The 17,651-nt window shown below is 40.5% G+C and overlaps 1 protein-coding gene across 3 annotated transcripts in view; it reads left to right on the top strand.

Annotated features, from left to right (window-relative positions):
* The window catches only part of CACNA2D1 (calcium voltage-gated channel auxiliary subunit alpha2delta 1), a 378,401-nt gene that overhangs the window by 190,184 nt on the left and 170,566 nt on the right, over positions 1–17,651 (top strand). For all 3 annotated transcript variants that reach the window (XM_058657498.1, XM_058657497.1, XM_058657496.1), the window contains exon 4: positions 10,969–11,028. In XM_058657498.1, the coding sequence (XP_058513481.1) occupies positions 10,969–11,028 (60 nt within the window). The remainder of the gene's footprint in view (positions 1–10,968; positions 11,029–17,651) is intronic.

Here is a 17,651-nt window from a genome sequence, read left to right as displayed (position 1 = left end):
GGAGTGAACTGTAGATAGAAAATCTTTCTCTCTGTCTCTCCTCCTGTGTGTATATCTGCCTTTCCAATAAATATAAATACATCTTGAAAAAAAAAGTGTAATCTTCAGTTCTATATATGCATATCAGCTTACCTGCATTTGAAGAAAATACATACTGATTATACAATAGGCTCTCATAATGTATATTAAGAAGTATGTGGATTTATACAGTTAGATTCTTACCTTAGTTTGTGTTTTCTTTGGAGAGACTGGGGGCCCTCAGAGTCATGTTCCATTCCATTTTAAACTTTTAGTGAGTTTTAAAGAGTTGCAGGAATAAAGTTCTGAAAAGTAGTTTTCCAAGGAGTTGCATAATCTGTTGCGTTGTATTCTGTGGGTTCTGCTCATTTGATTGGCTCTAATTTCATTGTGTTTTTACTGTTTCTTTAGAGTAATGAGATCCACCTGGGCTCTGAGACGTTTCTAGATTCAGGGCGAGGCTTCACGGACCCTAAATGGTCCTTCATCCTCTTTTCCCATCTTTCTAAGGTTGCTTCAGGTTCATGGCAAGGTCAGTTTCCTTCCGCAGTTGGATCATTTTCTTACAACTATAGCATTTTTATTTTTACCTTGAACAAACTTGGTTTCCTCAGGATTCATGTGGCAACCAAGATGGTTCTAAAAACACCACAACCCGAACTCCCACACGAATTCCAGCAACTTGGGACTCGTGGGTTAACCAGGACCAGTAATTCTGAATTGTTAACTAGTATCTTATGTCCAAGAAGGAAAAGGAACAGGAAATGGGAACGTTGAGGATTTCTAAGATGAAAATAGGAAGCAAATTCACAGTAATATTTTTCTACAAAGGAAATTCTTTAGATTAGATAATTATAAAATGCGATTGTTGCCATTTCTGTTACTGTATTCTGTCTCCCCATCATGTTTCCAATATGCAGATTCTTAAAGATTATTTTGCCAGAGATGAACTCTACAGCATTGTGTGTGTGTGTGAGTATGTGTGTGTGTGTGTCTGTGTGTATTTGATTGTTTTCATTGACATCACAGAAGAGAATCTGCTGTGGACATTGAATGAAAATTCTGTCCCAGCGGTGTGATAATGAATTTGGGCTTGAGGGCAGAGCCCCAGCCACCTCAGTGCACACTGCAATCAGCTGGAGCATTTGTTAAACCATGGACACAAGGGGCCTACCCAGGAGTTTCTGGCTTCATGGGCTTAGGGTGGGATTTGAGCATCTTTTCCAACCAGTTCCCAGAGGATCCTGGGGGCTAGTTGTCTGGGTGGACTTTGAGAAACACCAGTACCCCGAAACAAGATGTGGAATGCATGGATGGTCAGGAACCAGGGAGGACAAAAAGGAAGACAGCATTAGTTGAGTCAATCAGGCTGAGACGCTGCAGATGCATAGGCCAATCAGCGAACATGTGGTAGAAAGCCGGCTCAACCAGAGACGATGTATCATAAACCTTGAAATGCGGTCATCACACCTTGCCTTAGCTGAAAACATTTCGCATGCGCTTGTGTACACTGTGGGCCGTTGGTTCTTCCTCCTGCTGACAGCCACTGGCCGGAAGCATGCAGCGGAGTTTCCCGACTGCGCATGTTTCTTTGAAAAGATCCTGCATCCCTCACAGGAAGTACTAAGGCATCTCTCGCACCTGCTGCCCCGTCCTGCGCTCCCTACCTCTCCCTGCGTCTCTGTATCTCCATCTCCCTGCACCTCTCCTATCCATGTTCCCTCTTCCCTTCCCACTGGCCCCTTCTTGGGCTTCAGAAGCTGTAAGAGTAGAGCCTGTGTTGAAAAAGTGGGGTGACTGATAAATTCTAGCATCCCAGAGCGGGGTTTCCCTGTATCCGTTTGCATCTTTGCCACACCCTCAGCCAGATTCTACTATTAAAATGAATGAATTTTGAAAGACAGTTCCAAAGAGGGTGAAAGATAGAAAAATCTACGTGCCCGTCACCCCCAGATAGCCACAATATTCAGGAGTTGGCCAGGCAGCTTCCAGGAACTAGGAACTCCTTCCAGGCGTCCCACATGGGTGCTGGGTTCCAAGTATATTTTCTCCTGCCTTTCCTGGTGCAGAAGAAGGGACTGGATCGGAAATGAATCAGCAAGATCTCCAACCAGCACTTCTGAATGATGTCAGCATTGTAGCCTTGCAGCAGGTTCTATTAAGTTTTGAGGGTCAGGTCTCATTCATTGAACCCAGCCATTTTTTTTTTTTTTTGTTCGATTGTGTGGTCAAGTGCTCATCTAGCCAAGATGCTTGGTCATACAGGAAACAAACCTTAATTTTCTTTCTTAAAGTCACATGATAAGGAGAGACGATGAAGCTTGTTACAGATCTTGATACAAAACGATTGTAGCCATAGACAGATTCAGTGCCATATAGTATGCAAGGTCTGGACCTGGCGCGGTAGCCTAGCAGTTAGGTTCTCGCCTTGCATCTGCTGGGATCCCATATGGGAACAGCTTTGTGTCCCAGCTGCTTGTGGGCTGGGAAAGCATGGAGGACAGCCCCAAACCTTGGGACCCTGAACCCACGTGGGAGACTCAGAATAAATTCCTGGCTTCTAACTTCAGCTTAGCACTCACACTTGTAGCCACTTGGGGAGTAAACCATGGACAGATACTTCTTTCTGCATTTCTTTCTCTCTGTATATCTGCCCGTCCAATAAAAATAATACGTATTTTTTTAAAGATTAATTTATTTTTATTGCAAAGTCAGATATATATAGAGAGGAGGAGAGACACAGAAGAAGACCTCCCGTCCGATGATTCACTCCCCAAGTGACCGCAACGGCCGGTGATGTGCCGATCCGAAGCCAGGAGCCAGGAGCTTCTTCTGGGTCTCCCACGTGGGTGCAGGGTCCCAAAGCTTTGGGCCGTCCTCGACTGCTTTCCCAGGCCGCAAGCAGGGAGCTGGATGGGAAGCGGGGCTGCTGGGATTTGAACCGGCACCTGCATGGGATCCTGGCGTGTTCAAGGCAAGGACTTTAGCCGCTAGGCTACTGCGGTGGGCCCTAATTCATTCATTCTTTTTTTTTTTTTTTTAATATAGTTTTGTAATGTTTAGTCCTTCACAGCGTGATCCACAGTGCAAACATCATCGAAAATATACATTAAGCATATTTGAAAATACATTTCTCTGCATTGAATAAAGTCATTTGCATTTTTTTTTTTAAGAGCAAACAGTGGAATACAGTGTGGCGGCTTGCATACGAGGTGGCGTTTGGTAACAGCAGTGGGCTGCTTTGTTGATCTGTGTCCATTGTATTTGTCTTTAGAATAGGTGTTCCCATTTCATCCTATATTTATACTCTCTTTAAAACATTACCCTCCAATATGGTGTTTTCCAAGTTTTCCAGGAGTGATGACAAGGATGGATTCAGCATTTCTGTTTGATCATGGAGCGAGGAAAATTCTCTCCGTGAGGTCCAGGTTGCTTGGCGATGCCCAGGCAAATGTTCTTTGCAGGTGCAAAGTGTGACGCTGATAGGAAAACGATATGCAGCCAACTCATCTTCTATCTTTGTGCTGTACAGATTAAAAAAAATAAAAGTTCATGATACTGATCTGTCGCGTATTATTTACTTTGACTGTCGCCTTGAAGTGTTGCTGTTGTTTCCAGGAGTCTGCCAATGCTGGGGAGCTAATTATATCTCTGAAGATTAGACTTGAAGCTTTCTGGTTGATTTCCAAAAGCATTGCCTCAGTGTGGAAGCTCCAGGCTGGCATCTCCATCATCATCAGCCAGAATCCATGTTCCGAATTTTTCTTTTTTTTTTTTCACTAGGCTGCAAATAGAAAAATAAATGCTGACTGGCTTCGTTTCAGCTGGTTTTATCTATACGTTTTGCATATATTACACTCCCTTAGACCTCACACCAGAAACAAAAATAGTATGTAGTATGGCACTCTTCATTTCACATACTCTGGCAAGACATCAATTGTAAGAAAAGCATGGTTACACTCAAAAAAAAAAAAAGAAAAATTCCTCATCTGAATCCTCACACGGCATCGCACAGAGGGTGAGGTGTATGCGTGGTGAAATGAAATGAAAATCTGCAATTTGACGGTTTTTCTGTAGTGTCATCATTCCTGTATTTATAGAGGCGTGAAGATGTTTCCGTCCTGGCCTTGACAGCGCATGCGCTAGAAGAGGGACGATGCGGAAAGGGTCACGTGGTCCTGTGTGCATGGATGCCAGACTCATTCCCGAGGGGCTGAGTCACTTGTGTTTCTTTTCTGTTCTTCCATTTCTCCTCTCCTCTCCTCTCCTCTCCTCTCCTCTCCTCTCCTCTCCTCTCCTCTCCTCTCCTCTCTCTCCTCTCCTCTCCTCTCCTCTCCTCTCCCCTCCCCTCCCCTCCCCTCCCCTCCTCTCTTCTCCCCTCCTCCCCTTCTTCCCCTTTTCCTTTCTTTGGTTCATAAACGGGAAAATTGGGGCTTCAGCAACCGGACAACTTTTCCAATGGAAGACTCTTCTGATCTCAACGCCCAATTCCCGACTCAATGCCCTACATTCACACAAACAAACAAAACACCTGCTCTTTAAGTCAGGCCCATACTTTATTCCTACATAAGCAGTCTTTTCCAAGCAGTCATAATCAGTTCTATGTATTCATGCATTTATTCAATATGCAATTATTTATATATGAAAAGTTATAGTACTCGGCCTATTTTGTTTCTCATGAGAAACCATGAACAAGACAAGCCCACTTTTATTCCGCCATCAATTGGTGCTAAACTAAGCAGTTTTTGTTTGTTTGTTGTTAGTTTTAGGGTTGGGTCAAGTCTCTCAAATTTGAGCCGTGATTTCGTAACTTAACATTCAATAACATTAAGGCAATGCTGTGTATTTTTTGAAAGCAACTCGGGATTCCCTTGACAGTGAAGAGAAGGGCATGTGTCTAAAAGGAGACTGTGGCTGCGCCTCTGTGTTCCTGTATTGCGTCATTCAATTAAAACAAAGTCTCAAGGCATATTGTGATGATGGGGGCCTGCAGACTGCAGGAACGGCACACACGGAGCAAGATCTAGTCACACAGGGCCCGTTCTGTTAGTACAGTGAAGGTACACGGAGGACATCGAAATCAGTTTCCCTGACTTCAGACTCTTGGAAGTGGCTTTGCTTTTATTTCGCGAGATGCTTTGTAGCCGTTCTTTGCATGTACTAACTCCTCAGGAAAATGCTGCTTTTCCAGTCCTGGCCTCGGTTGTTTCAAGTGAAGCTTGCTTTGAGAAGGTGGTGGGTTTCCTCCCAGGAAATCCTTCCCCTTCATGAAGTCGGTGACCTTGTCAGTGGCACTGAACCTGAACACAGCTGTAGAGGAGATTGGGCAGTCGCGATGTGTTACCTTGTATGCGATTTAGAAGAACAGCTCTCTATCCTGTGTCAGTAGAGGTTGTTCTGGGTAGGGAGCTTGGTCAAGCGAGGCGGCTAAGATGCGTTTCAGGGTGATTTGTAACATGTCACTGCTTACTGCATGAGGAGAGCTAGAGCTGTGGAACCCAGGTGCTCAGCTGTGGGACATCAGTGTCTTAGCCATCACGCCAAGGACATGTGTCACAAACACTTGGAATCGGCCTTCTATAATGTAACTTGTAGAACATAAAGCAGACACTCTCCAGTACATGGGATCTACATATATGTAACCTAATGCCTGTAAGGGCCTCTCAACTAGCTATTAGATACTGTCAGCCTTGAAACACCTGCCATCTTAGTCTCCTTCCCATAGCTTGAAGTTGGTTTTTTTTTTAATGAGAATAACTCCACACATTCATGGAATGAGTCAGATGACCCCATGGGGTTCCAATTCTAAGACCCATGAGGTCATTTATGGCTGCTACAGGTGACATCCTGAAGTGTGCAGTGTCCCCTTCATGGTTCTCCCTGGTACCCAGGGCCCGAAGCCAAAACTAACTACTACTTGCAGGAGCCTCTAGACTGACCGAGACCCGCCTTGCCATCATCGAAATTTCTGGAAGAGCGCAATCTCCTGAACTCCAGTTATTAAGGGCGTAGTGAAGGCAGGCTCGATTCTTGTCTCCCATACTGGAAGAGTTTTCAGTGCAGACTGGGCAGTGGCAAGATTAAAGCTGGCACACTCCTGCCGCAGCCGGCCAAGAGGGTTTCAGAAGAGGGAGAGCCAACAGAAGTTCCCAGTGTGAGATGTTTCATGCACAATCCAGGGAAACCTCAAAACAGCTGGTCACGTGGGAATGGCGATCCTGTCTAGCTTGCTCGTGATACGAGAAAACAAAACCAAAGCAAAGCCCATCAGATGGTGGCACTGGTAGTTTTGTCTTGCTGGGCTCCTGATTATACCAGAAGCTAATCAGACAGGGCTGTTAGGATTCAGGTCTTTAGTTCTCTTACTTATGGGGGGGGGGGGAGGAAGCCTTTGGTCCACTCTTAAAGGGATTCTGCCCCTTTTCTCATCCCAACAGGGACCTGTCAGTGCATTTATCTCCTCGTGTTATCTAAAGTGGCCACACATATATTCCACCCCCAAGTTCAGATTGTAGGGCGGCCCAGGGATTAAGCAACAGAGGTCTAGTTCGTTTTCACTTTGCAAATCAAAGCCTACCTCCTTCCACAACCCCAGTGTCAATGATGGACTTCGTGTATTTCAAGCTAACAGAACTAAATGTTAGGGTTCTGTGATGTTACAGGATGTTACAGGGTGTTACAGGGTGTGAGAAATCCCACCAGACAGTTCTAGAAGGTATTAACAAGTCTTTGTTAACCAAGCTTGGTGACCACAGGGTTCATCAGAAATTAGCAAATGACTAGTCCATGTGGCAATGCCATCTGAATGGAAACCCTGGGAGGAACAAATAGTCATTACAGTGAAACCTGTCCATTAAACTGAAGACCTATGGTCCAGCTTCCCCAGCAATCTAAGTTATCCTAAGAGACATGCGGTGGACAACCTGGACACAGACATTCACTTTTCCCTGGCTTTTCTGTCCACTTGCCACTACTGTGGAACTCTTGAAAGTACACAAATTAGAAACACGAAGCATCTTAGCACTAGCATCTTCACTCACTCAGCCAAGCAGCGAACAGAGGGTGAGAAATATGGACACACAGGGACCATGCTCAGGGGCTACCTCTGCTTGGACTCTGTCCACGCAAAGCCGGAGAGCAGGTAGGTACTGGGGAGGCCAAGAATACTACAGTGACCAACGTGTGTGACCAAGAGAGCGAGCCCCTGCCTGTCACGGGGCATTTTTAGGGGGTTCGCGAGGAGGAGTGATTGTATAATATTGCAATCCCATCCCAGCTCAAGGTCCAGTTGATGATAGCTGAGCATCAGAGGTGGGCAGGAGGGACCGCATTGATGGAGGAGGGAGTGGCTTCTGAGCTTTTGACCCTGAACTAGCTGCCTTCCCCACAACAGAGGGCAGTATGCCTGTATTTTTGTTTTCTAAAGGCTTACACATAGCAAGTATATATCAATAAATGCAATAAAACCAAAAGCACATCATGCTTCTAAGATATTTTTCCTTGAAGCCCAGGGATGTAGGAATGTGTTGGTTTCCAGCTTTCCAGTATTGCCATGTGGTATAGTCAATTGATTTTGATTGATCTGCTCAGGTTGTGTAAGGTTCTACCCTGAGATTTCAGTTTTGAATCTGCTTTCTTTAGCGAATAGTGATTTTTTTTTTTCAATGCTACTTCTCAGAAGCAATGTGCAAGTATAACAGATAACATTAAGATTTTTTTCATAGTAAAATCTTGCTTCAGTAGGATGGAACAGGTCGCCCAAAGGCTTTTAGGAAAATCGACTGACAGTTACGTTTGTTTGAATTCGCATTAACTGCCTTATTCCCATCACATAGTTGAGGTTCCTAGAAAGAGAAGAGCATGCTATGGTTGAGATAGAATTTCTGTAATGATGTCTGTTCCTGGAGGAATTGCTGTCTTGTTTGTTGAGACTTCCGGGGTGGGGCTCCCATCAGCGTAAGAAGTGCTGAGCAAATATGATGGTATCCAACAGGCTACCTTTCCCCTCTACCTCCCAGGAACTAATGAGTTCTGGTCACCTTCTTGTTCAAGTGTTGGCGAAACAATAAAATACTGAACTCATTTCTTTGACCTAGATCTGCATTGTGTAGACTCTAGCCCTGAGGAGGAGCAAAACAGAGTGAAAGTTTGTGACCTTTATCTAACTCTCATTTACAGGTTGCAACTGTTGCCAATGCTTAGCGTTTTACATCCTTGAATCTACCTTGTCAATTTCGGATGGTTCAAGAGTGATAATTAACATTGTCAACACAGACATACTAGGCTAATTTGTTAATCCTTATTGGTTGTTAAAGCTTTGGCCATTAATAACATAGCACATGCATCCTTTATTTAGTGACATTATTCTTTTAATGACATCTATTATTCTTTTATTAAAACAATTTTTTTGCATACAGCACCCGAAACAAAAAATTGTTTGGGAATTTAGTGGTATCTATTGGAATGGTGGCTCTCAGTCATTTCCTGAATTTTCACAAGAGTGTCACCATTATTGCAATGTAACTGAACTGTCCTATGATCCGTGACAGTTTCCTTTCAAGCATATCAAAAGGAAAAAATGTTTTAATTAAATATTGAGAAAATTCCTTTCATCTGTAATACAAATTAATTCTGTCTGCCAAGCAAGCTATTTATAGGAGCGTTTCTAAGAGACAATATATTTGGCCATTGGCTGCAGAGATAAAATTACGTCTACAGACGGCATAATTATGCAGCTTTTGTTAGGCTTTCGTATCGCCAGACAGAGTTCAATGCTAGTAGAAAGAATAAAGATACGCCAAGAAGTGAGCCTTCAGAATGAATACGCCCTCAAGGGAGCTGATCTTTTCTTATCTGATAAGACCTTTCTTTTGCCATTCTTCTTTTTAGCTTCTTCTCCTGCCTATCCAAAGTTTTTTCACTAACAATCATCTCATAGGATCTGCTGACAACATATATGAAAAACCAGTTTCCAAACGAACGTATTGCATGGTTTTTTTTTTTTTTCTCGTGGTTGCCATTTTGTTCTTCATCTTGCACAGTTTGTATAAGTTTTTACAAGTTTTCTGGGAAGTTTTTCTTTGCCATGAGGGCCATTTCTGTCAGGGTTTGAGTTCTGCTGCTCTCACGTGTCCATGGGAATAATGCATTCGGTAGGTTTGGTAGAAATCTGATTGTCTTGAGGCATGAGTGTATCAGGGCTGCATGTGGGGGTTAAAGTTGTGAGTCCTCCAGACTTTTTAAAAAATAATTTTATATTTTAATAGTTAAACACATAACTCTCTGGGAAGGCATTCATTGGTAACACAATCATTACATATTATATATATGTGTGTGTATATCTATCTCTCTCTCTATAGATATATATATTTGCCCATATTTGAACTACTTGCATAGCTACAAATGCTATATAATTTATAATACAGGTTTCAATGAACCTTCCCTGTTTATATTAGTATAGGCAAATTAAGTTTCAAATTCCTCTCATAGGAATCCCTGCCGGGCCATGTTCTTTGCTTCTGTCTGGTGATCACATTTGGTACGGTGTTGTACTATGCCAGAAGTTCAATGAGGAGAATACTTCCTTTTTTTCTGAAGTTATTTCTGTATAAGATATATGTGTAATATACATAATATATATATTGTGTATATATTACAATCCGTTTATGACATTTAATGGCTATCGGCTTTAAAAATAAAATGCCACTTGCCTGGAATACCAGTTGAGTCTTTAAGTTTCTAGAAAGCATAAAATTTCCCATGTGCAACGGCCAAGTAGATTTTGCCAAAAGGAAATACATTGTAAGTGATTGCTTGTACTGCTCCCAAACGGATGAAGTATCGAAAATTCAGTATTATGCTTTTATATGGAATGAACAGAGAAGGTAATGTCTTAGTTCAAGTCCCAGCTGTGCCTCTCATTCCGTTGTCCTAGGATGGGCTATGGGAAGCAGCCATGGGTGGCTCAGATATCAGTTCCTTGTCACCCGTGTTGGAGTCCCAAGTTGAGTCCCTAACCCCAGACTTCAGCCTGTCACATGTCCTGGAGGAGTAAAACTACCATTGATATTCCTGTCTTTGACTCTGTCTTTCTAGTTCCTGTTTCAACTAAATAATCCTTTAAAAAATAATACGCATAATGTCATGTTTTTGCCTCTCTATTTTTTTCAAAATTAAATGATATATTTTTTATTAAATTAGGTAAATATATATATATACATTTATATTAGTGTTATTCATATGTATGGGTATTGTCAGTACTCACAGACATTTGCATTACTGTTATTCATATATATATGAAAATTGCCAATTTCAACAATATCCATATTGACTCAGAGGAATACAATACTCAGTTGGATGGGATCCAGATATTATGTCATACAATGTAGGAAATAGATAAGTATATATATAAATAAATAAATATTCACATCCCCAAATTAATTTCATTGCTTAAGATGCCTTAGAGAATCAAAAGCAGAATTTGGAGACTAATTATATACATACCAATATTTTGAAAGATTTATTACATTTCTTTTAAAGGCAGGATTAGAGACATTTTCTATCCACTGCTTCACTACCCAAGTGACTGTAACAGCCAGGACTGAGGCAGGTCAGAGCCAGGAGTTTCTTCTGGGTCTTCCATGTGCTCGCAGGAGTTCAAGCACTTGGCTGTAGTCTGATTTTCTCCAGCCCCTGGAAGGGAGCTAGATTGGAAGTAGAGTATTGAGGATTCCACTTGGTGCCTAAATGGTGCCAAATAGTGGGCCCTTGCACCCTTGTGGGAGACCGGAAGGAAGCTCCTGATTTAGATTGTATGAATAGTAAATCAGGAGTCTCTTGTTTCCTCCCAAATAAATGAGGAATCCCCAAGCACTGTATGTAATAGCCACCTGCTCGCATGTTCGTCTAGCCACATGAATCCCAATTCCTGTTTGTTGGTTTGTTTTTCAGCGCCTGGCCTTGGAAGCGGAGAAGGTCCAAGCAGCCCACCAGTGGAGGGAAGATTTTGCAGTAAGAACCCTTTTTAACTACCTGGTTTCAGTTGGTTCATATCTTGCATGGGACTCATCATGATTACCACAAATACATTGTGATGGGATTTTAAGGTGCTATGAAAACAAAACCATTATTCATTGCTTTAAAAAATGTATTTGAGTTCATAGTGCCTGTTAATGAAAAAAAAATGTGTTTGCTCATGTTCTGTGTTTTGTAAAAAAAATTTTAAAAGCCCTTGCAAAGTTCTTTAATATTTAAAGATACAAACTAGTCAATTTCATCAACGGTAGCTTGAAATGACAGCATGTGACCTTTCTAGATGCAAGAAGGATTGGGGAATCTGATCTTGATTCTCAGCCTAGTATTTGTATCACAGATTTGAATGATTTCGTCTATAGTGAAGATCTCTTCGCTTTCCCATCATAGCAAATTTCTACATGGCTTTTCCTAGGATTATAACACTCTTCCCATTACACATTTTAAAAAGGATTAGAGCGGGCCAAATGGGTTATTCTGTTTAATATTTTGTTAACAAAAACAAAAACAAAAACTCCTATTTGGATATAAGAAAATGATCTTCCATGCAACTGAGGCTTGGGAGATGTGTGCTTTGGTTCTGTGTTTTTCTGATTTTGTTGAATATCAAAGGAAACATTTTGAACAATGTCACAAGGTGTTTCTTTAAAGAAAAGGAATTTAAAGAAAACGTTATTTCGAGTTATGTGTATACCTGGTCTTCCAATTTCCGTGGAAAAAGTGTGTCATGGGGACACGAGGCCTTAATTTCAAGACAATTTTTGCACCAAAATAAATTTCCCTTTTCTTTACGTGTTCAGGCATTTTGAAGGACCCATTCGTCTTCATGCAGTGTGATTCTTATGGTGTTTGGTTTTGCCATCTTTGCCAATACAATGAAAAGGTTTCTAAAGTAGTCACTGGTTTTTAGCCACCGGAAAACTAGAGTAATTGTTGATTTCTCAAATCGAAGGAAAGCAGCAAATTGTGCAAATAAATGCCTTCTTTGCATCGTCATACGAAAGGAAATGACTTACAACATAGAAGAACAGGCATCGTAAAAGCAGAGGAAAATCCATGCAAAGTTAGGTAATACATTTCATTTCGTTTTAGGAAGATAGAGTTGGGGCTATTTTATCCTGCATAACTTGGAGAACTTGGCGCTCACAAAGATTGCACAAAATCAACTCCTGTAATTTATAGATAATACACGTAGTGATCAAATGCCTTTTTATTTGCATTAGAGTCAATTGGCGGTATTTTAATTAGACTTATTAATTGTGTATTTTTTTTTTCCTGTTTTCTAGGGAGTAATGATGTAGACAGACTAGCATGGCCAATAGGACTGTAGTATGATTTTATATCATTGATGTCTCATTTAAGTTTTTTTTTTTTTTCTTTTCTGTATGTAATGTTTCTCTCCCCAGGATCTTGTGAACACCTTGAGTGTTGGTTGTCAACACCAAATTAACATTTTGGCAATCCCCTTTTTCCTTTTCCATGTAAAGGGTAACCATAATGTATAACACAAAAAGACTGAATGCATGTTAGCAATTACCATATTATATTGAAAACAAATCATCATCAATTGTTAGCATATCATTTTTCATTTTTTCAGATGATTGTGACAATTGTGATGCATCGATGATTTTAATTGTGGATGCATCGATGATTTTAATGCATTCTTGTGATATGTTGAAATGGGAAAAGAATTTACCTTGAAATGTAACCCCTTGGTAATACTTTGGGTGCCTGCTCGTGAGTCCCACCCTCCCCCCTTCTAGAACATCATGTGGAGAATTCCTTCATCCCACTGTGACACAAACGCGTTCCCTCAATCTTACAGGAAGCAGTTTACTCAGTAGCTGTTCGCCTCTCAGCAGTGAGTGTTCCCCACGTGGGAGAACTCTTGAGTAAATTCTGTCCTTCATTTCCGCCTCGATTCTCATGGTGTGATTAGGCCTTAGGAAGCTACTGATCGACATCAACAGAGAGTATTCAAGAGAAAACAAATGTTGAAGTGAGGAAACCGTTAAAGCCATTCAGGTCCCGTCATCTTCCTTCCGGAGCTCCCTTCTCGCAGGATCGTGGATGACACAGGACCCTGAGCAGTGGTGTTTGCCATGTTCCACCGCGTCAGCGACACGTGAGGTTTTTGCAAGAAGTCTCCCTTTTGAGAACTAACAAGCAGCGGCTCTGCAAAGAGCCGGGAAGACCTTCCGCTTGTAGAGAACAGCCCTAGTGCAGCTTTCCTAATCCGCAAACTCAAAGAAGTAAAAAGTCAGAAAGCAAGGCACTATGCGCGCAGCAATTCCCTTGATAAACCAGGTGATGACTTAGAGATTTATCTCAAGTGAAATGAGTCTTTAATGCCAGAACAAAACTCAAATTCATGACCTGAAATCAGAAACGATCAACATTAGGTTTCCCGTTTTATGAAAAGGCACAAAAAATGTTGCAAATGTTACCGATCCTTGCACCATCCATTGAATATTGTATTTTGTGTAGCTAAATGATACCCTCTTTCAAAAGTCTTTGCGTTAAAACTTTATCATCCTTTCATCTGTCAAGGTGTTTAAGTATGTGTGGCCGCGCGATCATCCTTTAAGGCCATCTTTTAATAATTTAGCACGAGGATGATTTGGAAGACAGAAATCATTTCCTAAAAGGAACATTAACATTTCAAAAAGAGATATGACATTCGGCTTCATCCCTCAAGTGTAAGTGGGCAAATTTCATGAATATGGCTTAGGCAAAATGTTGATGAACACTCTCTGCCGTGTAGTACAGATGAATTTCGTGAACAGCAAGAACAAAAGGCCAGGCAGCGATGATATGCTGGCAACAACAAAGAGGTCGTGGAATCCTCTTTCCCTCAGAGCTTCTTGATTCCCAACAGGATACACAGCTGAGGAAACAAAGGCTGTACCCTCTCAATGGATTAAGATTTATGCAGTTGATGTATTTACAAGGGCAAACCAATATTTGTAAATAAGCGTGTCCGCCAGCTGCCTTTCACGTCTCCAGGTCACTTGAGGGTGTTAAAAGTGACATTTTCTGTCATTGACGATGGATGGATTATTTTATTAAGGTCAGATGGAGAAAAAAAAAACTTGGATACACTGCTCTGAGTGAAATAATTGCTATTATTTCTATGAAACAAGCGCTTTTAAAATTGCATTTGAAATTTCATTTGATTGCGTTGCAATGGTTGGTTAACTCGAGCAATTTCACTTTCAACTAAGCTTGCAATATTAATTGTCCCTACACATGTATAAACATAAGGAGTGCCTAATTTGGATTTTTAATAACTAGGAACACTATACAGGGCTTATTAGTGTCAGCTTGTTACTGTGCAAGCTGTTTGGAGACACCTAGAAATTGGCCAGTAAATAAAGTATTTGAAGAGCACTTTTTCAGTTATAGCTTCATAGAAGACATAAATCAGAAGGTGAATGTTTTTCCAGTGAAGTTGAACATTATCACAAGCCAACCAGGCTTATTGAACTCTTCAATACAGCTTTAAAAAATTGTTTTGCCAAGTCATACTTTGAGATGCCATTTTAAAATTATTATACTTAAAATGTTGGCGTTTTTAGAAGTGAAATAATAGGTTCTGGTATCAGATGTTTAATCATTTCATCTACCTTTATTCATTTCATGAAATTGCATCATTCTTGCAACACAAGCACTTGTGAATATATGGCATTGGAAAAGAAGCTGTATTTGTCTTGGTTAGTATGCATGAAGAGAAATATTATTCTAAATTATAACTTGATAGGAATCTTTAATATGAAAGAACTGATTTTCAAACATAAAGAGCCGCAGGCTAATTCAGTGAACAAGTGTCTTTAACAGATCATGAAAATAATTCTAGAATCTGGCTTGATCTAGTCTTTCTTATTTTCTACTTCTTTTTAGACTGCCCTTTGGGAATAAAAAGCCAGCATAGTTGAGCATTTTTAAATGTTCTCGTTTAGTGTAAGCAGTGTTTTTATCATTACATCTTTGAAGAGGCTGGCGACTCTGTCCTCATCAATGCAGATTCAGAAGGGTCCAATGCAAAATCATTTTGATTCAGAAACTCTGAAAATATCAGACACGTCATAGTACCTTACTATTTCTGTGTGTACATACTAAAAGAAACGGACATGATAAGCGCATTGTAACCACAGAGAAGAAAATAATAACCACATGTGTTACATTGTTAGTTATTCTGGATGAAAACCCATGTCCTCTGTTTTTTTTTAAGTTGTTTTTTTATTATTCTTACTAGCAATTCACTTTATTTTGGATGATGTTTTCATAGATGAGAGGGATGTATCTCCATGTGGACCATTGAGTAGGGTGGGGAGAGTCGAGGGTTGGGGGGAGTGGGTGACACATTGCCTTCCAGTCTTTTTTCTTGTTCCTGTTGGTGGGGAAATTGTGGAGAGAACAGGGCCACTCCCAGCAGCCCAAATCTTCTGTTTTCTGTGTTGAAACAACAGAGACTGAATTAAAAAAAAATTAACTTTTAATACCTTTTTAGTATTTCCTAATGGTCTTTCTATTTCACTTTCTATTGTTTTTACCGAAACCAGAACCAGTACAGTAGATATGAATAGTAAGATGCCAAAATACTATACATATGGTAGTGGAAATGTGGAAATAAATGAGGCTGAGTAAATTATTTCCCCATCGCCCATGAAAATAAGGAACGGAAGGGAGAAACTATCAGGCATCTTTTTCGGGGATGGGAGGGTGGAATTTGTGTCTCTCCTTTTTAGGACCAACTTCTACCTATGGGTGTGAGGTTTAAGATATAAAACCATTGCTAAATTATTGAGAGATTCCTGGAAATGCTGCCAAGCTTCTAAAACTTTGCATCCTGAAGAGACCCCAGAATTATCCTCACTGGTATTTAAGCTAAAAATGCTAACAGCCACTAGCTGGTTCCAAACTGCACCTGTCAAATGAGTATTAAACTCAGACTTCATCAGCCTCAAAATTACCTGAGTTACATGTTATTGAAAATTTTGGACACCACTTACGTCCATGAAGGGAGCTGGTTTTAGTAGTAATTTCTGAATCATGATACAAATTAAAGATGTCAAACCTTGAATAAGCATCACAAATTACGTCAGTACTGCAATTTATAAATTAAGCATAGTTTGCGAAGATGTACTTAAAGCATCCTTTCATTTCACTTCATGTTGTTAATATGGGAGCAACAGTTTGAGTTCACGTTATTCCACTTCCACCTAGCTCCCTGCTAATGCACTTGGGAAGGCAGTACCAGGTGACCTTGAACTCCTGTGAGAAATCCAGATGTAGTCCATGGCTCCTGACATACTTACAGCCATTTGGGGAATGAGCCAGCAACAGAAGATCTCTATCGCGCATTTTCTATCTTTTTGTGTAACTCTACCCTGGAAATAAACGAGTGCCTCCTTATAAAATATAGAATCAATTACTTATTATTTTATGAAGCCATAATTTTTTTTTTTTGAGAATCTCTGCCTAGAAACCTGATCCTTTTGTCTTCATTTCTTTTTTGCTTATTTGATTTCAGGTACTTTTTTTGCATTTTTTTAAAATAAAAAAGAACACATTTCCTGTGTTTCCGTAGATAGGAACAGTTCCAAGAACACACTTCCTGTGTGCCCTCTGCTCCCAGAACCCCACATTTCCTCTTCAACATTGTGAGCACAGACATAATTTTAATCCACTCTATTGTTACAAGCTTAATTTGCCAATAATCATTATATTCAATGAGCAAAGAGCCCACAAGACTGCATTTCCACTGGAGTATAACATGCAAATGACAGTGATATTCCAAAGTGATAATTAAATCCTTACACTTTATTTTATGCTCCATATCAACCACCACATACCAGAGAAAGCATATATTTGTCTTTTAGAGATTTCCTTATTTTGCCCAGACAGTAGCTTTTAGATGCATCAATTTTGTTGCAAAAGACAAGGTCCTTTTTTTTTTGAAATGCCTGAGTAGTATTCTTTGGTCTATATGTACCACATTTCATTACTCAGTCATCTGTTGAGGGACATCTGAGCTGATTCCCTATCTTTGCTATTGTGAATTGAGCTGTAATAAACTTGAGGGTAGCATAACTCCTGTATGTTTATTTTGTTTGAGACTCTAGGTCATACGGTAAATCTGCTTTCAAATCCCCTTCCCTCCTCCCTTTCCCTAGATAGAGGAAGAAGAAAAAAGAAATTTTGGAAACAGTGGTCTCACCCACTTTCCCCTAACCCTCGACCCTTCCCACCCTAACAACGATATGTACAGATACAACTAAAATCAAAAATAAAATCAAATAGAATTTTTTTAGAAAGGACATGCAGATCAGCAGAACAGAAATCCCAGAAATGAACCCATGTATTTCCCGCCAGTTGATTTTTGACAAGTGAACTGAAATTGATCCAGGGAGAATGGATGGTTTCTTCAACAAACGGTGCTGGGAAAGACTGATCTACCTTTGCCGATGTGTAAACGAATACCCCCACTATCACCTTATGAAAAATCAACTCAAGATGAAATGAAGATCTAAAACTATAACCTGATACCTTCAGATTATTAGAGGAAAACATTGGGGAAACTACAGAAGACATAGGCGTAG

The sequence above is a fragment of the Ochotona princeps genome, chromosome 32 (assembly GCF_030435755.1).
Source record: "Ochotona princeps isolate mOchPri1 chromosome 32, mOchPri1.hap1, whole genome shotgun sequence".
NCBI classification, from domain to species: Eukaryota; Metazoa; Chordata; class Mammalia; order Lagomorpha; family Ochotonidae; genus Ochotona; species Ochotona princeps.
This window is presented reverse-complemented; position numbering and strand designations above follow the sequence as displayed.